Here is a 26,311-nt window from a genome sequence, read left to right on the forward strand (position 1 = left end):
TCTTAAAAGCGTCTTGAATAATGAACACCAGCCCATTATTTGATTGGATATTAAAAGTTTTATTTTTGTATTGCATTTAAGATACTTTGAAATTTTACAAAAATAATCCAAGAAAATTATTTACATTCTGATTTAATGCAAGTAAATGCCTTACATTATTGAGATAATGATTTCCTTCCTCTATGCCTCATGATGCTCCTCTGAGTCTGCACTTGGGGCCACCTGTGCCTAAAACTCAACCTGAATCCAGGGGACAATGCTGTCGGCACATACTTGTACATTGGCAATAATAACACATATCCATTCTGGACATACACATTTACAAAGACAAAGGTATTGTTTTGTTTCATTACAGAAGCTGGTGGAGTGATTTCACTGAGAAAACAGAGTTCATGGAGATGGGTTCTGATTTGTGGTTGAAGCTCTTTGAGATAGAATTGATTGGAACAACCTGAGAAGAGACCATGCCGTTTCTGTTTGTGGATTTTTGCACAGGAGATCATGCACGCACAAAAGTACACAGAAAAGCAAAGTAGCTAAAAATAAAAAGAAAAAAGACTGAAACAGGTGAAATAAACCAACGGCTGGCAACACAGAAGCGAAGCTTTTACACATCAGCAACACAAACGCACACTTATTGTAACAATTAACACAGAGTGGAGTCATTTCCTCGGACACTGAGCCACCATAAAGAATATCATTTATCAGTTTTTAAACTGCACTGCCTGATCAAAAGGCACAGCGCATGGCAACCACCAGACACAAGAGCAAGCATTCACTTCAGCCAAACGCCAATGGTTGTCTAATAGAGCGTGACTGAAATCCTGATTATCAGATGTATCGGTATTAACAAGTTTAGTTCAAAGTGTATTCCTTGTCTTTTTTCTTCTTCATACCGTACAAACATAATAGCACTGCGTACTTATGGGCAAATATTGACATTAGAGCAGTCTCCATTTCACAGACAGATACACAAATTTCACTAAAATTCCATTTCCATTTTTAGGGAATTAGACCTAAAAAAAAAACAAAACAAAAAAACAACACTGCACAATACAAATTGCAAGTGACTAACTTTGGGCTTAGAAATTAAATGTTTTCCTAGACAAGTCGAAATGTAATACGAGTGGTAAACTGCTTTCCACAGTCAGCAAGACAGGTGAAATGATTTCGAGGTAACTGGTGAGTAGATGAGGCACAGTTGTCGAAATGTCTCCAACAAAGCCATGGATACGTTATCAAGTCCAAACATTTCAACAACAACCTGCTTTTCTTTTGTTTAACGTCCCTCCATCTTTTTGAAGGCCTAACCTTTTCCTCTTTTTATCATTTTGTTTGAAGTTGCTGTCACGCCTCTGCTAGTTATAAGGCCACTTTTCTTCTGTTCTGCAACACTGGTGATTAGGAAGAAAACTTCATTTGAAAAGAAAAGTCCAAAGAGGCAGTTTTATAAGTGCTGTGCTCAGAATGACTGTTCTTGCAGTAGTTTGTACAAATCCCATCTAATCTCTTGCTCTGCCGTTACAACAGAAGTAGCTTTTTTTTTTTTTTAATTAAATGAGGAAAAAAGTAAAAGCATATACATTCAAGAAATATCTCAGTAATAGCAAATTTGTGTCAAATTCACAAAGCCCTCAAAGGTCCAGTTGTACAAATATAGAATTTATGCTTCATATGATATAATCAGATACAATGTGTGATTCCCTGCAAATCATGAGTGCATGTGTGTGTATTGTGTACAGTATCACTCTGCACACACTGTGGATGTGCGTGTACATATCTGTGTGTGCGCTTGTATTTGTTCATTTGTGGTGTGTGAAAGGAGCGGGTTTTGCCGGATCTGTCACAACCGCGTCTCCCTGTCTGTTGTGTTGTCTGACGTTTGTTGCAGTTGGTCACAGTTAGAGATCACAAACTCTTCCCTCCTGAGTGCCTCCAGCTCTGTGCTGCCGTTGGCCAGCACTCCGTGGATGGCGTTTCTTTCCTCCTTCTTCAGCTGTCGACTGAGCAGAACGAAACCCGGGATGCAAATAATGAACGAAATAGTTCGCAGACTCAGAGTCAGGCCCAAGTATGCAATCCTGCAATGCAAGGGCATAAACGAAGGTTTACACGAGTGGATGGCAGGTGTTAGACAGCTGAAACGAAGACAAACGGCTGACGATGCTGCAGTGACCCTCACGGGACATTTACACCTCAAGCTCCTTTTCTATCACATTTTAGGAACATCTGGGATTTACATAATATCCTCAGAAAGACTCAGACAGAATCAAAAGGAACCCAGAAAAGGCTTTTGACTTAAACACGGTTTTAAAGTACCGACTTGCACCATGAGCTGTTATCACAGCTTTGGCTGCTGTCCCCCTGGGGGACAGGCCCCGTTCAGAAGCCGCTGCCTGGAGTATGCAAGTAAATGACAAACAACAAAAGGTGGCTCATATTAGTTTGAATGCTAATGAGAAAAGTTTTTCCATCAAGATGTATATTACTCTTTAAACTGCTATTGGTCCGACACACAGCAACTTTTAAACTCATTTGGCACTGGGCACATTTTGCAGTAAACCTGATATTCTTAGTCTTTTGAAGTGCGCTCATGCAGGTGAGTCCTACCTGTATGCAGCGGTGTTATAGATCCGACAGGCTCCCGTGCCTCCACACCTCTTCTTACCCCATCTTAGACATGTGGTGTCGATGATTGCTCCAAAGTAGATGGGTGCCGGGATCCCTGCTGTAGGATCACAAGCGCACTGTTGAAATCTCAGAATAAGCAACAAATTCTGCAAACGCTGTTCAGTCAGAAGAAACGCAGCATTTAGGTGGCTGATTGACAGGAAGTCTGATGTGACTAAAGTGAGGAGACTTACCCAGAGTGCGTGTGGCCAGAGCATGGAATCCCAAGGCCAGCGATTTCAGCTGTGGTTTTATGCACCTGTTTGAAGACAAAAATAAACACATCTAAATTCAGACAGTTTTCAGAAAACTACATTTAACGTGGCATGGATATGTCAGCCATGTTTACACCGTGGTGCTCCCGATGGTCAAAACACCACCATGAAAATGTAATGTTGTGATTGGACAGTACCTAAGTGTGAACACTTAAGTAGTGTTCAAGGTCATTTCCTGTTTCCAGTATTGTGTACTTCTGTCCATTGTGTCCATTTCAACTGCGTTTGAAGGAAAAAATAGATGTTTGGTCCTGCGTCTGAGGGTATATTGTGTTCTGGCACAGCTGCTGCACTACGAAATAAATGCATTCAAGGTGGCGCAAGTGGTGCTGTCAAATTCAGACTTTTTTTTTTTTTTTTTTTTTTTTTTTTTAGGGCTGTGAAGACACAATGTGTAAATAGGATACTTCTGCAGTTCTTTTCACATTTCTCAGTCCTAAAGTTGTAGCGAATAGCATCACAAAAAAGGCTGCTTATTAGATAGTTTCCCTCCTGAGAAACTGCCGGTGATACAGCTTCAGGAAATGTTTTCTGAGTGTGTATGTGTGTTTGTGTTCGCTCTCTTATTTAAACCTCTTTATGTAAAAAAAAAATAAAAAATGGGTTACAGAATGGAAAAAGTAGGGCATGCATGCCTTGTTTTTGTAGAAGGTCTCATCACTAAGGTGTGAGGTGAAGTGTCAGCCAGCAGAGGGTGCTTAGATGCAGAGGAATCTGTAGCATTCTGGGTGCTGTATTCCAACCTACAATAAAACATTTAACTGTCCCACCCCGAAACTCTAGTCAGTGAACTGAACGCTACTTCAAGTCTAAAAATCCTGATTAGTTTCCACAAGCAAGTTTATCCTTCCTACATAATTCAGAAAATGAAACAGACGGCGCTTTTAATTATAGTCATGTTGCTACACTTATATTTATTACTTTTCTTATTTATCATGGCCCAAATGCCCCTTTTGAGACATGCCCATTAATGATTGATATAATTTGATTAGATCATATAACAACCACTCCCTGCTCGCAGCTGTCAAAACACATCTATCCATTTGAGTTATTGATTGTCCACATTTCAGAGCTTTTGAAGCTTCAGCGGGGACCTACATACACCATGCAAACATGTATCACTTTCATACTTATATGGCCATTTCTTTGACTTGGCCCTCCACCAGTGCAAGTAGAGGAGTTCGACAAATAGATCCTTGAAAAAAAAAAAAATAAAATAAAAGTTACATCTGCTTTCAGAATCATAAATGGTTCATTGAACCCCTGAGGGAGATTATATGCTGTAGCAATCATCATAGTAAATTAAAGTAGGATGAACTCACTGATTCAACACCAGCCGTTCATTGGCTGTTAAAAATTCTGCACCCTGTAGCAGCAGCTTTAAGACTTCAAAAATCAGTTTTGGGGTTTTTCTATAGATGCCTATAAATACCTGCAACTGAAAACAATTAACTGTAGCTTTTTGTTGAGCTCAGCAGATTTTGTTGATGCTACTATTACCAATATCTTGCCACATGTCTTCAGGTTAGTTGATTTAAACCTCAAGAATTCACATGACTGGTAACACTATTTTTAAACAACAAAGCTGCTGTTTATGCACGTGGCACAAAAACACCAAGATTGCCTGTAACAGCAATGACCCAAATCATTGTCCCTGAATACTTTGATATCTAAGGAAACAAGTAAAAACATACACTTCCCACACTTCCTGCACGTCATTAAAGACCACAAAACTTCATAAATAATTGCATGCGCTGCCTTAAATTTGGCTCAATTTCATGGAATGCCACTGAGCACTTTGTTGACTAGGGACGAGCTTTAGAACTCAGCAACAACCTACGCAGCCATAAAATTTAAGTTGTAAATCGATAGTGAAATATCCCTCGGAAAAACACACAACAGCAACAAACAACAACAAAAAAAACAAACTGTATGCAGTGCTGAAGTCATCTTCATAATTCATCATTTTTGTTTCTTTTGCTGAAAATCTGACCTGATTAGAAGCATGTAGCCTGGTGTTCCTCCGAGGGAAATGATGAAGGAAGTGATGACAGAGAGAGCCAGGAAGTATGGGAACATCCTGTCACAGTCGTCCTTGTGAGGGCACTGACCTGTGCTGGCCGTAAAGTTACCGGCCGCACCAACACAGCTACAGTTAGAGAAGATCTGGAGAGACACACACAGCCGCACACAAGTGACCATCCTGAGTAGATCAAAGACACATTTTTATAAATACATGTTTAGCAACACACACAGAGCAGCACACACTTGGATGCAGCAATCACTAAAATCACGGTTGTGAGATAATGAATAAACATAAAGCCAATCATGTGTTGCAGAGCCTCGTGAGTTTTCTGCTCGAGTTTCCCAACAGAAGTATATGTTGTAACAATGAAGTTAAAGCAAAACACTTCATCTCAAATTTCCCTCGTTAAAGAATCTATTGTTCCTGTCACAGAGATCCCGGCAAAGATTGAGGAACCATTTAGTTTTGATTGGCAATGTGTCAAGGATAAATTAATGCACAAGGGTGAACTGGTCAGTGAGTCTTTTCTTTTTTTTAACACTCAAGTATTTTTTAAACATATTTTTATGACTGTGTGTTCAACAAATCAAAGTTGGAGTGTATATACCGAAGGCTTTGGGTGGCTTTTTGATATTTACTCCCACAGATTGGGGGCGAAATATTTTCAATAATTTGAGCACCTTGTCAACTTACTGTGTTTTTTCCTGAGCCAGCAGAGCTGCTGCAGCCAGCAAGGCAGGGAGAGACATAGGTGATGCCATTCTCCCCGCACACTGGGTCCCACTCTGTCGCGGAACAAAAACAGTTTGCGTTGCAGGCTGTGACCACTGAGTGTTTATCGTAAGATACCTCCTCCAAGCTGGAAGGAAGAACACAGGAGGAGAGTGCAAATGAGTAGGAAATATTCACTGCGTCATAACATAATCCCTGGCATGCTCGTAGTCTTTGATAAATACTGTAGGTTTGAGCAACATTTCGAACAGACACCACCACATTCTATTACATTTGGTGGAAAAGCAGAAATCACCTTCAGAAAAAACTGATGCATTGTTTTACTGCTGTAGTTGATGCCTCTTATCAGTTTTGCATCTTGAAAAAGCCAATCCTTCAGGCATATTTACACGTTATAATATATTGCATTTATTGAAACATGGTTGGCGCCAGGAGGTGGAGCGAGGAAGTGATGGGATTCAAAAATGGGTCAGCAGAGAGCTGAAAGTAAACAGAGAATTAATAAGCAAAGGGAAATTGAATATTTTATTAGTCAGTGCTGGCTCTTAATTGTGCATCCCGACTTCGGCACACTTGCTGTAAGTTAATTAGCAGGTTGCTTCCCTCTGGCTGCTTTTCATCTGTTTTGTCTGCCACTACAGTTGTGCCTACCACGCTGAACCTCAGTTTAAAGCCTCGGCAGTGCGCTGCGGCACACAGTGACTTTTTATTTTTTGCTGGTCTTGAAGCTGTGTACTATGGTGAACGGCTCTCTGCATGCTTTGGGCTTTTCTCATGCTGCCCTCTCATTTGTGTGGCCCATTGAACCCTCCACTCATTTGACAGCATTTTTACTGGATGTGTCAGCATTCTCACTTTTCATTGACTTTTGTGGCTCATTTTTGTTTTTTGATTAAATACATAAATTCAGGTAAGAGTTACGCACTTGACATGGACTGCTGCTGTGTCACTGCTGCACCTCAAAAGCCACTCAACTTTCTTCTTTATTAATCGTATGGAACTCACAAAATGCAATATCAGTAAGTTAAGTAAGAGTACGTGTTTAATCGTGTTTTCAACTGTGTTCACTGAAATTAAAATGACAAACGTCTGCCCAATAGTCAGTAGTCGACCCTGTGGGGTGGTGTTGGGCTTGTGACTCACCTTCTGTATGAAAGTGTCACTCCAGCTACCTTGGCATTCTCGCAGCTCATTGCAAAGAACAACAGCGACAGGATATAACCTATCAGAGACGTGCCAAAGGCGAACCTTGCTGCTCTCATAATGTTCAGCTTCAGCCTCTTCATCAGTAGACCTCCAGAAAACATCCCCAGAGCCACAGCTGGGATATTAATCACACCTAAACAATGAAATGCAGAATCACTATTATTTGAAATTAATTACTGCTTTAAAGAAATCAAGATTAAAAAAACATAAGACAGATTTTTCCACTGGATCAAAGCCTGGCTATAATCTGTCTAACAACACGATATTGCACAGAAACATAATGTATTTATTTGAGGCCCCATTAGCAGTGCAAACTACTTGCTACCCTACTTGCTCTGAGTGAAAATAAAAGGTACAGAAGCTCCAAATCTTTTATTTTAATGGTTTTAATGGAGCTCCCCCCCCAACCCCGCCCAGCCCCGCCCCCCTGAAATTTCTTTTCAAGTGTACCTTCATTTACCACCAACGTGCAGGCAGTCTTTTTATCTATACCCATGCCATCAACTGTGGCCACTAATATTGCATTCCCTTTGATATGCAGTCAGTCCGGTCAGCGCCGGCATCTCCCTTCATTAGGCTACATGAACCTAAATACTTTCATCCTGTGTGATCAAGATATCTTTGATTAAAATATTTATATATGAAATATTTGATTTAATAGCCGAAGCATTCTTCATATTCACAAAAAGGCCATCTCTCCAGCTGTAATGGTTGGTACGTTGGATCAACAATAACCTTTTTCAAACAGGTCTATTGGTGCTTCCTTCGGCAAATATAAAAATGACCATAAATTAAGCGTGAATCTCCTGCTGCGAATGTAGAATAACTCCTTGTCTTTACAGTCTATACTATGTATGTAGTTAACACAAGAATTAATTTGTGCATATAATGGACACTGAAGAGCTCATTCTGCCATGTGATGCAAACCAAGCAGAAAGGCCTTCCCACAATGAGATGATTTTCCTGTTTCCTGTCACATGTGCAGTATTGTTGGAGAATGTACCACACCCATCAGAAAGTTGGCCTTTGAAGCAGACTGCCTGAAGTGCTGCTCGATATACTTGGGTTTGTAGGTGACCATCCCAATGAGAGAGTTCAGCTGGATGATTGTCACGCACAGGTAGATCAAATAAACGGGGTGTCCCAGCAGAATCCGCAAGGTTGGAATAAAGTCTGCAAAGGGAGAAACATGTGAGCTGAATGGAAATCTGTCACTGTGACAGCTGACAGCTTCGGTCATGATGTAACATGATCAGGAGCAGTGCCTCATTACAACAGGAGAAAAGATGAAAACCTTTTTTTATAGAAAGTGTTCTGGTAAGCACAATTGTGAATTACTGAGATGAAAGTAATTTTTATCATCTGGGTAATTCATGGCGCAGTCTGTTGTCATCTATGTTGTTCTCTATAACTACATACAGGCTTTTATTCTTTAAAATAAGTTAAAATTAAATTAAATTAATTCGTGTGCAAGAAAAATCAAAAAAATGTACTTCAGCTAAACAGCAAACCAATATGTACATGCTCACCTTTGGCCATTGCTGTAAAAGTAGTATGCTTGTCTGCTGAATACTTGTGGTTGAGAAGGGGAGGGTCTTTAATGAAATTAGTCTGCTCTGGCGTGCACTTCTCTGAGCCCTGGGGTTCAGACGTGGGTAGTGAGCGGGGCAGAAACCAGAAAGGGATGGCAGACAGCAGGGTGATGACCCCAGCTATGAGGTAGCCCAGCCACCAGGCCCCCACCCAGCGGGCATCAGCTGGAGTGATAGTGATGGTTTCTGTGTTTGGGGAACAGACCAAAAGAGGCAATTAACGCGCTGTAGTCCATCAAATTATTATTATTACTACCTAATTGTCTGATATATATTCGGGGTGCATGCATATTTTGTTTAACGGACATGAATTATTTCAGATAGTTTCCCCCTTCAGCGTTGCATTTCGATTGGAAATTCATGGTGATCTACAATTTCCAAAGTGGTGTATCTTTTTATTTCTACAAATTCAAATTAGCCACAATGGTGTTTTGTAAATATTATATATTTTGTTTTGTTTGCCATTTTCCATAGGGCTCACTTTTGGTCGTGCCAACTAAAACTAAACTAAAACGTTACACTTCTTTGACTAAAAGAAGATTCAAATGTCATTCAAATCTTTTTTTTTTTTTTTTTTTTTTAATTACTAAGGAGAAAAAGAATTAAATCGGACAGATGCCTTTATGCTCGGACTCGGCTTGGAGAGAAAATGAACACCAGTCAAGCTAATCACGGGCAATCCAAGCGTCTTCTCATCAGTGCAGCTTCTGAAATGATTGGTCCCTCACAAACAGCCTCGTCATACCGAAAAGTTTCACTGTTCAGACATCCCTTATGCTCCGGCAAGCCGCTTTTAACTCAGCTGTACCTTATTCTTTCGTTTGTTCCACATTGTAGCCCGTCAGAGGAGTTTGTCCTCCGTCTCCCTCACGGGGCCTCATTCATTAGCTAATTGATGCTCCTGCTGCACACCTGCTCTGCCATTGAATAGTGCAGGCACAGACTCTGGTCCTCTTATTGTTGCAGCTGATAACATCGTGTCTCATTTTTATGAATGAAGAGACCTTTTTCGGAGCAGGACATTTTGAACGGTAATGCCATCAAAAGCACAAGTGGGACTAATGATTAACAATGGCCCTGAACAACAGTGAGCCACCCGAAACCATATTTTTCCATCATTAGTTGATTTATTTACACTTTCCCTTCTGTGTCATGTCAAAAAGTGTTCCATTGGAAAGGTTTTTCGATTTTTGGCAGTATGTTTGGCAGTGTTTGCTTTAATTACATCCAATTTTAGTAGGTGGCCAATAAATATAAAGTGTCATGGATTGGTGGCGGTGGCCGCTCTCCAGCTACAGTAATGTGAGTTGTTCATGATGTTTAAGATGAGCCACTAAAAATTTCGTGTCTCACCTCAAATTCAAAACGTCACCTATGTTTACAACTTACCCATTTTTACAAAACCAATGTCCACGTAGATTTTGGCACAAAGGGAGCCCAATAGGTAGCCAAACACAGGACCAACCACAGAAATGGTCTGCACACAGCCTAAGACATGATGAACGCACGCAAAGAGGCACAGAGCGCACAAACTGGTTAGGACAAACAGACAAAGTGTTAACAATGCAGATTTGACCTAAATATTTTACACATATGTGTTTCAAACCTGCACTAAATGTTTGTGTGTTTAGGAAAAGACTTAGTAAGGAAGCCCTTTTTTTTTTTGTTTTTTGTTTTTTTGCACCAAGCAAAGGAAGATCCTATTAGCATGCGTAAAAACTAACTACAACTAATCGTTATTGCTCACTCATGACTCCATCCAGTAACGACTGAACATTTTTAATCGTCAGAAAAGAAGACAGGCTCTAAATTTTGGTCAACATTTTACATGTGACAAGCTTCAATGCAGGGGTCATGTGTATTGCTTGTGTAACTGTAAACAGCAGTATATGATGCCTTGGGGATGTTGCTGCACTCTATAAATTTAATAAAATCAGTCATATTCTTTACACTGTATGTCATATGAATGATAAGACGCCTCATCTTTATATAGATATTAGATAAGGTCATTGAGAACAGAGATGCACTGGCGCAGAAATCTATCTTTCTAAAATTGTGTCTTACACAGTGAGCATGAACACGGACTGATGGGCCTAGGATTGATCAGGTTTTTGACCCCCCACCTCCTTAAGAAACTGGCTTTTCTTACCCACATACAAGGCAGCATTCTCCTCGGTAGCAAAATCATCTATGTAAGAGATCCCAAGAGGCTGAACTGGAGTTTCTCCAATGCCTCTGAGGACATTTCCCAGGAGCACATAGATCCACATTGACAAGTTAGATTCGCTTTCACAACCTGAAGATAAAGACAAGTGTTGTCAGACGTCCGTGGTTGTCTACACTAGTGTGCGTCTGCGTGTGTGTGTGTGTGTGTGGAAATGCTCACTTTTGGCTGGCACTTCAGACATTTGACCATCTTGAGTCAGGTCAGCCGGCGAGCCCACTGGGCACGGAGACGGATTAAGTGTGGAGTTCTCTACCCCCCGCACCGATGTTTCAAATTCATAGCTAGACAGAAAACACGAATGGAACTGTTTCCAGACAGGGACAGTGGAATCATTTTATTTTGTTTTATGATAATCTAAGAGATAGTGTCAGTACGACTGAAAACTAATTCCATAAGTAACAGGAATTAAAAGGAGGAAAGGAAGGCACAGAAAAGAATCTACAGTGAACTGCAATGGGAACACGCGTTTGCTGTACAGATTGTACAGATGAGGAGTTACAGTGCTACATTAAACGACCATAATTTACTTTTTTTTGAATGTCAGTGGCATTTGTGTAGATTGGCGCTGAGCATCTATATAAAAATCTAACTGCTAAATAGCGCATGTGAAGATAGAGTACTTTTAATTCAGAGTTCCAGGAACAAAAGTATGGTAATGTTGTTTACGTTGTGTCACCGACACTTTATTTTAAATGGTATGGTGGCCCTCAATATATGAGACGGAAAAAAACGGGACAGAAAGCCGAAATCAGTTAAGTTTTAATGGATGTGTTTCGGTAACTTGGAGCCACAATGGCTCATCTGCAGGGACATGTTTAGCTTTACTCTGCGGAAGCAACTGATGACTTGTGTTGAAATTAATTAGCCGGAGTGCACAGTATTCCATCAAATGGCTGATTTACCAATTATAGCCGTCTTTTAATCTTTGGCCTATGATTAATTATGCCGAGACAAGTCCATTTCACGCTACTACTGGCCCGCAATGTGTTGTTTGTTGTCGTTGAAAATTACATTGAGATGTTCCAGGAGGGTGGACTCTATACACAAAAACGTGTTCTTCCACCTTCTATGTGATCTGAAATGTTGTGTTTTGTGTAAAATTATGTTTTAACCCTTAAGGTCACCTTAAATTGATTAGGAACATAATATTGGATTCTCTTCTTGTGGACAGAAGTTGACACATCATTTTTTTTGGCACAGCTGAACAAATGAGCTGCAGATGGAAATAGCTTCACTACAAAATTTCTCTAAGTCTAATACTTTTTTTTTTAAATAACATTTTTACTAGATTTTTTGATTTTTTAACAGGAGCCAAAATATATGGCACATGTAACTGTCATTGTTGAGTTGGAAACTTGTGTATTAGAGTGTATTCATGAAATCCAACAAGAACTCCTTTTACTTACCGTCCAATGATGAAGTGAGGCAGAGCGATAATGAAGGTGCCAATGGACATCAGCACACAGCCAACAGCAATGACCTTTGGCCGATGGAGCTTGGCCCCAAAGTAACTGACAAAAGCGATCACCAGCAGGTTACCTGTAAGGACGGAGGCACAGGCCAAAATCAGTGTTACTGGATTCACAGTCTTACTGTACGCCCCAATGCAGCGAGCCCTGCTGAGGAGAGAACAAGATTTAAAGAGAGCAACTTGAGAAGCTTTGCTCTGTTGCATTTTTGTAACCATAATTCAGCCACGTCTTTGCAACTAATAGTTTTTAGATTGTGCTTGGATTCTATTTTTACCCAAACTGGTTAAGATATTGGTTAAAAAGTCGACATGGGGAAATAAACCAGGCAAGCACTTATACTTTTATCCACAAAACACAACGAAAGAAGCTGGGACCTTGACAAAAGAAAGGCAGAATGCATCGTGCATTTGTCGGGAAGACAGTGTACTCCAAATAGCTGTAAATATATGCAAAATATGCAATATGACTATAAAACATGCATGGATCATTCAAGTGGCATCGATGCCCTTGATAATGACCCCTCAGACGTCTCTCCACCAGTCTGTCAGAAGTGAAGAAGGGTTGAATGTATCCAGAATTAAATACACTTATGGAAGACTTATCCAAAGCAAAATATAATGTCATTCACAGTATGGCTGTATTTAATTCAATGTGAAAAGTAGCAGATAAAAACTGAGAGGTACAGACAGCTTTTTACACCTGAAAAGTGACAGTGAAACAGTATTGAGCGTAGATAGAGGAGTCTTTCTTTACTGTCCTCTAACCATAACCTTATTTTACACAAGGCAGAAAATTGGCTTCAAGCGATAAGCTAATGCTTTGTTGCCTGACCTTTTTCGACTATAAATGTTTTCTTAATGGAATGACGTCAAACCCCTGTGACAATCTGTCCACGTGGGTGTGCATGAGAGAGGGGGATTTGAGCATAAAGAAATATGAAGCAATTATGAGAAACGTACGTGTCATCTTTGTGTCTCGTGCTTTCAGTCCTCCATTGCACTCTACATGGGGATTACAGTGATTGACTGAGAGCGGTGACATTTTCTTTTTTTTTTACTTTCTAACTTATTTAAGTTTCTTGCGTTGTCGCTGTTCGCATCAAAATATTGGGACATATTAATATAGATTAATTCAGAATATGCACAAGTCTTCATCGACATCAGCTGGGCACAATCAGCTTGATCTGAATAAAGATCATCACTCCTCATTATTACTTTCTACTTCCCATTCTTGTCATCAGTATTATTCTTTATGTTCTTTCGTTTATGCTTTTTGTCCTTTTGTCTTCACTCTGCTCTGTTCACCCTTAATTAATATTATCATTGTTATTTATTTATTTATCTTCCCTTTTTCTTACCTTTGCTGCCCTGCTCTGCCTCTTTGTTGCCCTGGCAACGGTCCTACAGAAAAAGCTTGTCGCCTAGGCCACACGAGATAAGCGGCTTTCACCAAAGACACAGAGATGGAGAGACAGCCCGGGTACTCAGTTGCGACTGTGCTAGAGGCGGTATATGGTAGATACACCCCAGTTCCATCGGAGCATCAACAGGTCACACACTGCGCCGTCATATTATCAAAGAAAAACATTTATTATTCTTCGCTGCCACTGCGATACCTTCTGCCCAAACGTTCTGTCGGATGAAGACTTAACGAGTGTAACTGAGTGTTTGGGTTTCATCTTTCTCACCAAGATGTTTGCATTATTATTATTATACACTGCCACTAAATTTACTGGCCTTATGCAATCAACCTAAAAAGTGCTCAGTGGATAATTTAGAAGACATTTTGCTGAACAACTGCTTAAATGCTGAAAAATTTCTGAATTCCTCAGTGTTAAAAGGGAACCACAGTTTACATCCATCCAACGGTTGGTACGTTTATAGCAGCACCGTGAGAAGCAGCTAATCACTACCTGTGCATTTCCACTAATCAATTTGGTCGACTTTTATGACATGAAATACAAACCTTCCAGTACTGTGAATCTTTTTTTTTTTTCTTTTTTTTTTTTTTGCAAACCTGATGTGAGCTTGAAACAGAAACAAAAAAATCAATTGCATTAATGAATTGATCCACACTGTGGTCTATGACCGTGTTTCCTGCGGCTGTGTCTACATCTTTATTACATTCATAGAGTCCCAACACGCCATAACACGTCAGCCCTTTGGCAAGCAAATTAAAAAAAAATAAGTCATGTCTGACTCTTCCCAGTCAAAACCTGGTGCCTATGTATTCCTGATGCAACCAGACTGCCGATAGTTCAGTCAGAGTTGAGGAACAGGCTGTCGATCTCCAAATTGGTGATTTACGACCAAACGACCAGCACAACATTTTTATCATCTCTGTAGGAATACTCCCCCACACTTGAGACGTATATGGAATAGAGCCAATTTAAGGGAATATGAACTAGTTTTGGAAAAATATTTTATGCTGTTGTATACCCTCTAGGCTCTGATGTGATGTGATGATGGATTAAGCTTTTAAATCTTTCCCCCCTTGAATTTCAGACATGAACACAGTCATCTTTGGTGGACGTAACGTCTTTGTTATTGGCCAAAAAATGGAATATGATGATACAACACTGATAATTGTGATAGGTCAGTGATTTATTGGTCATGTGTTCTAAAAATAATTGCTTGATATTTTTTGCATTGACTAAGGCAGTTTGCTTATTTTTGTATTTCCTGAGGCATCTGTCCGTGTCGGGTGGGTGGCGGGGTTGAATGAACTGAAATTAACAGTTGAGATACATTTCTGCACAACACAAACCTTTCGAATTACGAGCGTTGACAGCTAAAGCTGAGCTCGGAGCCTGTTGTGTCCCTAGTCAACACTATGACTCACCCCACACACACACACACACACACCCCTCTGTCCTTTTCTTGGAAGCCTGATGAATCCTTTATGTGCAGCTTGAATATCTCCATGACCCATTCATATTTCTGTCCCAGAGACAGAGAGGGGGGAGGGGGAACATATGACACGGAGGCTGAAAACAGAACAACAAAATAATAGCAGTGACTGGCAGGCCTACTCACCTATCTCGAAGCTCCCATCAATGACGCCTATCAGGTAACTGGGGATGTCAAAGCGCCTCTCCAGCTGAGTTATTGTGCTCTTCATGTAGCTCCCCGACAGAGCCTTTGCAAAATAGGCAAAGGACAGGGCCACCAGAAACATCTGGGAGAGGAGAGTGAGATTAAGAAAGGAAAGGGAAAGACACTCAGTAATTGGTTTACAGGAGCGTTAAAGCACAAATGAGCAGGTCCAGTATTTTAACCTAACTATTTCTTATAATTATCTACTTGACTGCTTGACATTCACACAGAAAAAAGAAACACTTGTGTGAAGTGGCTGAGGTTGCTATGATGCATGAACCCGCCCCCACCTACCCATTAACCTACTTTCAGTGGGCCAACATTCACTCATTAACAAGTGCCAGTGTTACAGGAAATAATGAGGTTCAGATGAGAGAAGGTGCTTCAGTGGATGGAAGTGAATGCAAGACATGAATCATCACTGGCAACAAGCGAAATATAGCAGCTTATTGTTGAGACGGCAAGATGGACAAATGGATGAAAATTTAGCAGTACAAGAGAGAAAGTAATCCACGCATGGTGGACAAACACTGGGCCTTGTTGTCATAGTAAAACCATGTATGACACAAAATCTGCGACAAGCTATCAAAGCTGCGACAGAAAAGGAATGTGTGTGAATCATATTGATTTAATTTGCGCTGTAATGAGACGGAAGAGCAACAAGCATCCTCTGACAGTGTCTGGGCGCAGATCAACAATTCTCACAGTTACAACCAAAGGAAATTTAATAAACAGACTCACTCCTGGCAGAGGTCCAAAACCCCTGACAGTGCTTTTTCACAACATGTCAGTAATGGTGCGCATATATATATATATATATATATATATATATATATATATATATATATATACAAAAAAATCAAGAAAGAACCCGAGAACTACCAAGGTCTGAAAAAGGAGCTAGAAAAGTAAAAGTAAAAGTGACTGTAGTCTGTCTCTCCCAAAGCTGGAGAGTGGATCTATCTGACTCCTGGAAAATTATCTGACCTCTCCGTCGGAGTCCGAGGAAGAACTATCTTAATATTGCTATGTCTATATCTATCACAGCACACCCTGCTGTTTTGTGCCAGATTGTACACAGCCTGCCCAGGGGGTCCTTCCTGACGTGGCCGACCTGAGCTTCTACTGATCCTGTTCCTGTATTTACCATGATTAGCGCCTCTGTGCTGTGTTTAAGGTCCGCCTTTGCTGGCTATTGGAAAAATATAATAATATTTTCTATATGGTCACGTCGCCTATCTCTTGGTGGCAGATGCCGGGCATCATACAAAGTTTTCAGCGCCGACATTGAGATGAAAAGGTTAAACAAAATTATTCAGTGAACGATAGTAAGGGTACCATTCATGTACCAATCACATGTGAGTTATGAACTTTCCCTGAGCTGCTGATGCTATAAACATATAACACACTCCAGATTTAGTGAGAAAATAAATTCATCAACAGTTTTGCATCTCTATCTGTACGCTTGATATACTTAATGATGTCAACACTTTGGTAGTGAGTAACCAGATAATAAATCCGTACTCGGCTATGAAATGTTTTTTTTTTTTTTTTTTTTGTGAGAACATAAATTAAACTTTGTCGCTCTACGGAAATCATGTATAAGGTCAGATACAGCAGTCATTTCTAATTTGCACAGATGATGATGCTGAAATATGCCAATCTATGTGTACATGATAAACCCAACTTCCTGTCAAATGTGTCAGACATGAAAACAAATTGGCGTTGAGGAACGGTCAACCAGCATAATATAATCTCGAATCGCGTGATTGCCCCCTCATGCCTATAAGAGCAGATCCCCCATACGTTTTGTGCTCTGTGTCTCCGGTGACCTTTTCACTTGTCTAATGGAAAAAGAAAATCTGTATGCAGTCGTACGCTGCGCTTGTTTCATTCCACTTGACAGTATATCTAAAAGAAATGTGGTTTGGCTATTTTAGTTACTTAATGAAACAGACAATGTTATAAAAATCATTTTGCTATTTATTTATTTGGGTTTTTATAGAAAAAAAACCGATAAAAAACAAATAAATGTCAAGCGTATGTATAGCTACAACTAGATATAACTAGATTAAACATGTATAAATGTTTGAAGTAGGAAGAAAACATGTTTATTTATGCAACAAGGTGTTGCAACAACACGCACGGCCACACAGGAGCCACAAAAACAATCCTGGCATAGCATCATAAGAGGTGGACTGAATAAATCCCAAGTATTCAATTAGGTTAATCAGTGCATGCTCCTTTGAGCTAGCAGAGCTCGTGCACTGAACCTTAACATCAATAATACATATGAGGACCATTTGTGAGACAGTGTGGTAAATGTTTTAGCGGAAAATGTTCAATATGGGGCTCGTTCTCATCATTAACAGTGGCGGTACATCCATTTTCCACATTCCTAAAACAATGCTCAAAGGTAAACATGCAATAAAAATGACTATTTCAATATCTAGTTGGATTAATTAATCAAGGACTGTTCAAATACAGCATAATTACAACTTGATTAGTCTGACCTACATGGGTGTGTGTGTGTGTGTGTGTGTGTGAGTGAGTGAGTGAGTGAGTGAGTGTGTGTGTGTGTGTGTGTGTGCGCACGCATCTATGCAGGAGAGACTGAAATTTTACCCGTGGATTTACCTCTCTCTTTTGCGCGTCTATATTTCTGATTCTTTATTACTTGAATTACCTTAAAAATGCCACTTGCTCCTTTTTGCCATGTTGCATGATGAGAGAAATGAGAAATGGTTTTCTGAAATGCAGTTATTTTCTGGAGCAGGACTTGGACAGAATAAAAGAAACACCACAGTCTTCCCTGTAGACCGAGTGTGAGTGTTCTGTGTCATTGAGCGCCTGTGAATAAGGAACAGTTCGTGGCCCTGGACGTGATTGTTACACTGTAAGAATCGTGGACATCTACACAAATGATCTGACAAAAGCATGCTATGGCCAATAACTAGACGAACAAATAAATACAGATATTCCAACAAGCCAGGAAGTAAAAACTGATAACCCCGAAGACGAAGCTTTACTTCTTAACCATTTAGAAGTAGTTCAAATGGAAGCAGCTGAGGGAGTCACACAACCAGGATGCAACAGCAAGGCTGTGCAAATATGGAGCTAGTCTACTTAATCTGTCTACAATTTTAGTACTGTGAAAAACTGTAAAACAAAACAAGAGAAGCATCGAGGCAATATAAAAACAATATAGACAGACACCATGGTGATGACTGAAACTGTAGTACACAAAGTCACCTGCCTGACGGACCACACACACCGACAGCAAAATTCTACATTTCAGATCTGAAGACAGCTCTTCACAAACGTTTTAGAGATTGGCAACAATGAATTGCAATGAAATTTTCATTGCGCACTCTTAATTGGCATTCTACCAAGTGTTAAGCGAACAGTGGCCTCATTGTGATTAGAGTCTAAACAAAGCGTCCTTGTGACCTGTGACCTGCTTCTGTTCCTAGCCCACTGATTTCCGGGATTTTTGGATCTAAAAATATTAGGTATGTGGAATCATACCTAATATTTTTAAACTGGCACAGGCGTCTGACACATGCACACACAAAGCGTGTGTTATTTGTGAACTTATTTTACGTTCCAAAACATCGTGATAAAGTTATTCAGGGAAGCTCTCAGATGGTGTTCGAAGATTCAAATGAATGAAAAATAAAAGAACACAGAGACATTGTTTTACCAAAGTTTTAGTCTTATTGGTGGAATTAACAAAAAGGTGAGTGTAATACTGAGCGCTGGATTAGAATCAAAACGGGCTGTGCCATGTCCCACCCAGCGTGTTAGAGAGCCAAACAATTCTGAGAGAAAAACAAAAACCCGTCCTGCTGATTGTATTATGATAAGCTGCTTGAAACACCATTGTCTCACATCTCTTTCATGTGGGAAAGCAACATGAGTGTCTGATCTCATTTTGAGATTTATGAGCTTTCATGTTTCCAGACATAGTCTCAGTCAACTGGCATTCACTAAGACACTCACTGGGACTGCGGGTGTCCAAGCCGACATCAGCGTCTACACGGGCGCCAATTTCTGCTATATCTTTTAACATTGTAGTATTATTTTTCTCATAATATTTTACATTATTATTATTATTTTACATTTAGATAAAGTCATGTTTTAATTTCTGTTGCAAAGAAATAATAATTGGGTTACATCCAATAATTTTCAAATGCTTATCCTTGAGGGGGTAGCTGGAGCCAATCCCAGCTCACTCTGGGTGAGGGGCGGGGTCACTGTGGACAGGTCACCAGTCCATCACAGGGCCAACACACAGAGACGGACAGAGACCAACAACCGCGCACACTCACACTCAGACCTATGGACAATTTAGAGTCACCAGTTAACCTAAACATGATGTCTTTGGATGGTGGGAGGAAACCCATGCAAGCACAGGGACAACATACAATCTCCACACAAAAAACCCCTAGGCTTGGGAATCAAACCCACAACCATCTTGCTATGGGGAAACAGCGTTCGATGAGATCAGGCGTGTTCAGGGTGGTATGGCCGTAAGCTTGTTGGGTTATGTAAGCACAAATGTTATCTTCTCATCGAGTAGGTAGTTGTGTAACAGGTTTTTGAAATGCTTAAGGTGATAGAGGGCCAATTTTTGTTTTAAATTATTCATTCATTCATTCATTCATCCAGCTTCTACTGCGTACCCATTTCCGTGTCCCAGGGGTTGCTGGAGCACGTCCCAGCTCACCTTGGGCGGCGGCAGGGTACACCCTGAACAGGTTGCCGAACTACTGCAGGGCCAACATACAGAGACAGACGGAGACCAACAACCATTCACATTCAGACCTACGCCCAATTTAGAGTCGCCAATTAATCTAAACATGATGTCTTTGGACGGTGGGAGGAGACCCATGCGAGCACAGGCAGAGCATCCAAACTCCACACAAAAAACCCCCAGACCCAGGAATCGAATCCACAACCTTCGATCTCGATGAGATCAGGCATGTTCAGGGTGGTACGGCCGTAAGCTTGTTGGGTTACGTAAGCACAAATGTTATCTTTCATCCAGCAGGTAGTTGTGCAACAGGCCTTTGAAATGCTTAATGTGATAAAGGGCTAAACTAATTTAAAAATTATGACAAACTACAAGAAACACATCCCTATCAGCATAGATCAGGTTATTCCAAGGTCAGCGTTTAGTGACCCATCTGAGTGAGTTAACTCAGAGCATGTGGTTAACTGAAGGACGCTGCAGGGCTTTTCTTTCGTGTGGTTCACCACCACATTCACATTATCCAGTCAGTCACTAAATCATATGCTTCCCCCACGTAGTCCTGGTCTCCAATTATGACCATCACCGTTGATATAGACGTTGGCTTTATTTTACAACCCCTTGGTTTATGCTTATGTTGGGGCAAATTTATAGGAGTAATATCCTGACGGAATAATTTAGTTTCGCTGAGGAGCTGCTGAGTGCGAACGCTCGACAGGGGTAGCAACAGTAACCGAGGGAGGTGGGACTTTTCCAAATATCAGTGACACAAAAAGTCTATCCGTCCATCCACTGTGTGCCTGCAAATGCGTCACCATAAAATGGGAAAGCCTTCAAGCGGATCAGTGGGTTTCTGCCTGATGTACAAGAGGATTTTTAATTCGAAACAATTACAGGAAGAGTTGAGTTTGCATCAACAGTGTAAAGGAGCAAGTTTACCAGGACGAGCAGGAGTGGATCAAAACAAGGATTGGTACGAAAATACAATCAGAGAAACACAAATAAACGCCTGTTATCTTCTGCAGTTGAAGAAATGAAGGCCACAGATACTACTTGGGAAAACAGAGGCATCCGTCACACAAAATAAAGAGGCTGAAGCTGCATAGTCACGTTCTTCATGAATGTCAGACACTTTGTAAAGTGCAACTGGCAAAAAAAAAAATAAATAAAAAAATTAAGATTTGAAACTTTGCAGGGACAAAGTTTCAAACAGACTAACAGAATTGAACTTCCTCTGCTGATGAAGATCATATACTGTCATCAACAGCTTAAAAAAAGCCAGTTAAAAAGCGTAGTTCGTTGCCCAAACTCCAATTTGAAGCCAATCTAAGAACGTGACTTATGAACAAACTCCCTCTGCCTAACGATACAGCTGAACACTTAAGAATAAAAAAAACACTTCCGACATTTCTTTTTTAAATTGGATGAATAGAAGATCAAAGTCAGAGAGGTTTAAAATGCAAAGTATCCCTCAATGAAACACACAACCACACGTGCGCACAACATCCTTGTGATTTTAGTGGGATGGTGTTTTGTTTTGATTTTGTTGTCAGATTTAGTGTTTATGTCTACACACAAAAAAAAACAAAACAAAACAAAACATGCACACAAAGTAAATTCAGAGTGCCAATAGAGAGGATAGAGACCGGCACCCTAAACAAATAAAAGTAGAGTGTGCAAAGTCAAATCATCACATGTTAGCTTGTGTACCTTGAGGCTGGTGCATGGAGAGCGTGGTTGTCTGGCCGCGCCGTCGCTGCGTCCGTTCTCCTGCATGCGTCTGTGCTCGACTCTCTCCTCCATCCTCCAGAAATGGTTCTATGTCTCCTTAGCAGAAGTCTCCCACGTAATGCAATTTCTTGGCACTGATGCATTCAACCCTGCAAATGGATATTCAAAGCATGTGACCCACTTCTCATCCTCGATACAAATTCCGAAGCATGTTTACAGCGGCCGGCAGAGGAGGGGCTGACATACAAACATACAAACGCCCAAACAATATGTATTTGTTTGAGAGATCTTAAGACTTCAGTCTCAACCAGGAAGTCAACAATGTAATGACGTGGGTGACGTGTGCATTTTTGCAGAACATAAGGTTGTTGTTCTAACTGAACTATTTCAAACCACTTTCTCATAGACACATTATCCTATTGTCTGACCAGAAGTTGGTGTTGGAGTAACCAAACACGGCGAAGCACAAACTTGTTTGATGGTCCATGAAGTGTTTCAGACTCTTGGACAGTGAGTCTGAACCAACTTTGATTTGTCAAGCTGAGCGTCATTTGCTTTTGAGGCCATAACATCTCATCCTTAGAATGGTGATGGTGATGATCCCCTCCACACCCCCCTTCACCCCCAGCCCGGTAAATTGCCCATGCCGGGTCAACTGGCATCATGTGATAATCAAAGTTTGAGGAAGAGCCGGTGTTTATTCGTCACTGCTCAGGTATAACAGCAGGCAGCAGGGCAAATATGATGAGCTGGGTTTGTATGGCATTTTAACTGCCGTGGTAACTACCCACTTTAATAGTTGTGTGCTGTGGCGAACAGTTCGAACATGCTGCAGGACATTCCTGAGCCCGCCTATGCAGCATCTATGCTGTGCTTGTCAGCTGAGTGTCTCAGAGAGAAAAATGGCAGCACATAAAATTAACATATGCCGGCCATTCGGTAGTTTTACAGTCGGCGTCGGATGATCATGTTACAGCAGACTTTTCTGATCTGACTCACATTTGTTTCAATGGCTGCTAAAAAAAAAAATAAAAAAAAAAAAAAATGGTAGAAGTCATCCGGTGGTGCTTTTTTTTAATTGTCCAAATGCTTTTTCTTTAGTTCAGTTTACTTAAATTCTTTTTGGTCTTCTAATTAAAAAAAATTGTTAAATTAAAAGTTTGTTGTTTTTTTCAAAGATGATGATGCAAAATCCAAACAAAGTGGGCTCCTACAAGATGAAAATGAAGTATTATTAACACATATTTATGTTTTGTCTATATTTTTCTACTCTATGTGGATGAAGCAAAAAGATAAAAAAATAAATTAAATCCTCACAGCGGCTGATTTTATTTACTTTTCACATTCCCACTTACCTCTTTACTAATTTCTTCCCCTTTTTTTAATTAAATATTTCTCTCAGCATTTGTTTTGCTTATTCCGCTTATTGCCCTCTCCTCCCCCATCAGTCCATTCCCAGTGGTCATGTGAAACAGTGAATGAAATTGCTCCCGGCGACCGTCTTAGTGATTGCTATGTAGTAAAGGGTCACATGGTACTGTCACCATTTCTGTCATTGAGGCAATTAGTGCCACATGTTTTTGGCATGTTTGTACTCCTCCATGAATGATTTTTCTGTTTTGCGACCAGCATGTCACATGCTGACGATCTTCACCCAAGATCTGAAGCTACTGGGCTTTTTTCTCTAGTTCATCTTCACCGTATATTGTTCTCAAAGACTAAATATCCAATCACAAACTAACTTTCACTTATAACTTTGGTTTTGCTTCACTGTTGCTCAATGCCTATTTTAAATGATCGGTTATTATTACAAAATTGTTATTTTAATAATTGAATCAAACAAAGTTTGCGGAGGTTGATGTGATTAGATCACAAGCAAAATCCAATATTGGCTTAGTTTTTGGAAGCAGCATCCAATGAATGCTGTTTAAAGAAGTTCAAAGAGGAATGACCCATAATGCATCTTAGCTGTAAAGTGCAAACATTTTGTGTAAACTTCCTCCACATATTAACAAAAAATAAACATGTTAACATAAATAAATTGTCCTGATCATAGTTTTTATAACAAGAATAAGCTAAATTGAACTTATTTAAATTTAATACCTAAGGTTTAAACACAGACACCGACGACTGTGACCAACAGAATGATTGGGCTATGACTGGAGATGATGTAGATACCTTTAAATTGAGATTTGCTCTCAGGATTGTGTGTGGTTAATATCTGGTTTCATTGGTGGGAACCACTAGATTTCCATCATCTGAACTGTAGCTGAACCATCAATCTAATTACCTCTCATATCAATATGAGCCCTGATGATTCCTTCACCTCTGCTTTAACACTTAATTAAAGTGACTGCCACTAATGAATTAAGCACTAAGACCATATCATCTCATTAACCGCTGCTTAAATAAGACCTAGTGAATCTAGATGGTAGTTCAAATAAACTCAATAACCACTTTAAGATTTATATAGCCGTTCTCCTGACATCACTGAGCAGCTATTAAAACTAAAGTTTTCAAAGTGATTGCCAAATAAAGCTGCACACATGAGATCTGAGCTGCAGCAACTGAGATTTTTCTTTACAGCTAATCCATTTTAAAGCAGTTCTAGCATTTATAAGGACCAGTATGGTGAAGTAAGACTTGTGGCAGATCTTTACCAAGCAGAGAAAACCATCTTTTCAGCAAAGTGAGAGGACACCAAGGCGGATTGGTGACAGGTACACAACAGACACATCCAAAACATGCCAGTCTCTGTTCATCACAGAAGTGTCACAGCTCACAAACACCAGACTGTTCTCGCCTTAGTTTGCCCTGAAAGAGTAAACTGATAACCTTTTGAGAGAGAAATGATTTACCTTTGATGGCTGTAGGTGTTATTTGGAAATGGATCAGAATAGGTCACTCATAGCGCAGAACGCTGCTTATCATGCCAGATGCTCCTTAAATCAACATTTCATCCTGTGATTTCAGGATTTCCCCGGTCTGAGGGTGTGTGTGTGTGTGTGTGTGTGTGTGTGTGTGTGTGTGTCCGTCCTGCCTACCTTACCGTCCCCTCACACAGCTGACCCCTCCGCCGGTTCACAAACTTCTCCTGTGAACGGGACGGGGACGAGGAGCTCCGGCTGTGATCAAGGAACAATCTGAGACCGACATGAAGCTCCAGAGTTCATTTCCAGCTCTCTCCTTCGCGGCCCCTCTCAGCCAGGCCAGACCGAAGCCGATCGGGATGTGTGAAGAGCATGTCTGCACCGCCCGCTGCAGCCGCCGCTCTCTCACAGGTTGCTTGGAGATGTGGCTGCGTTAGATGCGCAACAAGGATCTCCACCTCCTCCCCCCCACACCTCCACCTCCACCTCCCCCCACCCCCCTCACACACGTCTCTTATCCTCGGACGGACTCTGCAGAGATGAGGCTTCAGAAGGACCAGCTCTCTCTCTTTCACCCACACACACACTGAGAGAGAGGGTTGTCCTCGTCTGCTGTTCTCTCTCTCTCTCTCTCTCTCTCTCTCTCTCTCTCCAACCATCTCTCTGTCTCCCGCCCCTGTTTCTCTGCCTCTCTCTCTCAAATGAGCTTCATTGGGATTGCAAATTTTATGGACTGTGTCATACATTCATCAATAGGTTGCTGTATGCTCATACAAAACACTAATTTATGCTTTGAGGGTAGTCAGGCTGTTTTGAATTGAGTTAGTGTGCACCCCCCCTCCCTTTTTTTTTATTCCTTCAATTTTGCCATCATAAACTCCTCCTCAAATTTCCGTGGTTCTGTCTCTTTGTACTAAACCCACACTGACTCCTTTAATTCCAGCACATCCCATAAAAGTCCCTTAATAGCAAATTACTTTAAATTCAGTAGTGACTCATCCTCTCATGCCATTTGTCTCTCTCTCTTTTTTCTGCTAAAACGTTGTTCAAAAGACAGAAGCCATTGGCCATTGTTATTTTCTATAGATTACCTTGCAATAATCTCTACAGGTGCAAAGTGATTTTCACTCACCTGTTCACCTTTCAAATAGACCCTCCACTTCGGCGTACTAGATTAGGCAGAACCAAATTTCACTCAGGGGTTTCTCTATAATCAATTCCAATACAGGCGAATGTGTCAGTTAACATATTTGGTTCAATAAGAATAAAGTCATTATTTATATATTTTTTTTAAAGAAAAACCATTCAAAAAAAAGAAAAAAAAAAAAATTCTAATCAATGTAACATATTCAACGTAGTCACCACCACATCACCCCCCCCCCCCCCCCCCCCCCCCATTCATGGTTCAACCCGTGACATCTTTGATGATGTCAGCAACAAGGAAGCGTTTGCTTGCCAGCCCTCCTGAGAAAGCATGGTCAGTAGGTGAGTAAATAAAGCTAACAACTCAAGAAAAGTCAACGTCTCTGCTGTTGTAGATAGAAGTTATGGTCTCTGGTGTTCAGAGAAAACTGTGATGAGGGTGACACCCAGAAAGTGTTTGTCTGTGTTTGTGTTTGTGTTGTGTGACTCCATTGGTGACTGTAACTTTAATTGTAAAGT

General features: G+C 40.6%; 1 protein-coding gene across 3 annotated transcripts; it reads right to left on the bottom strand.

Moving 5' to 3' along the window:
- Nucleotides 1-58: 58 nt before the first annotated feature.
- On the bottom strand, nt 59-25,034 carry LOC115052762 (solute carrier organic anion transporter family member 1C1-like). 3 transcript variants are annotated; one of them, XM_029517078.1, is made up of 15 exons: nt 24,824-25,034; nt 21,759-21,928; nt 15,236-15,377; nt 12,135-12,267; nt 10,888-11,009; nt 10,651-10,797; nt 9,891-9,989; nt 8,439-8,687; nt 7,918-8,082; nt 6,847-7,042; nt 5,665-5,830; nt 4,939-5,111; nt 2,865-2,929; nt 2,611-2,728; nt 59-2,081 (listed from the first exon to the last, which is right to left on the bottom strand). In XM_029517078.1, exons 2-15 carry the CDS (start codon nt 21,849-21,851, stop codon nt 1,844-1,846), a joined length of 2,106 nt encoding a protein of 701 aa, XP_029372938.1. In that variant the 5' UTR covers nt 21,852-21,928; nt 24,824-25,034; the 3' UTR covers nt 59-1,843. The 3 variants fall into 3 exon arrangements, with proteins under 3 accessions (XP_029372938.1, XP_029372940.1, XP_029372941.1); XM_029517080.1 differs by lacking the exon at nt 24,824-25,034 and adding an exon at nt 24,638-24,664; XM_029517081.1 differs by lacking the exons at nt 59-2,081; nt 2,611-2,728; nt 2,865-2,929 and adding an exon at nt 3,583-3,706.
- Between the last annotated feature and the right edge of the window lie 1,277 nt (nt 25,035-26,311).

Source organism: Echeneis naucrates, chromosome 13 (assembly GCF_900963305.1).
Source record: "Echeneis naucrates chromosome 13, fEcheNa1.1, whole genome shotgun sequence".
In the NCBI taxonomy this organism is placed as follows: Eukaryota; Metazoa; Chordata; class Actinopteri; order Carangiformes; family Echeneidae; genus Echeneis; species Echeneis naucrates.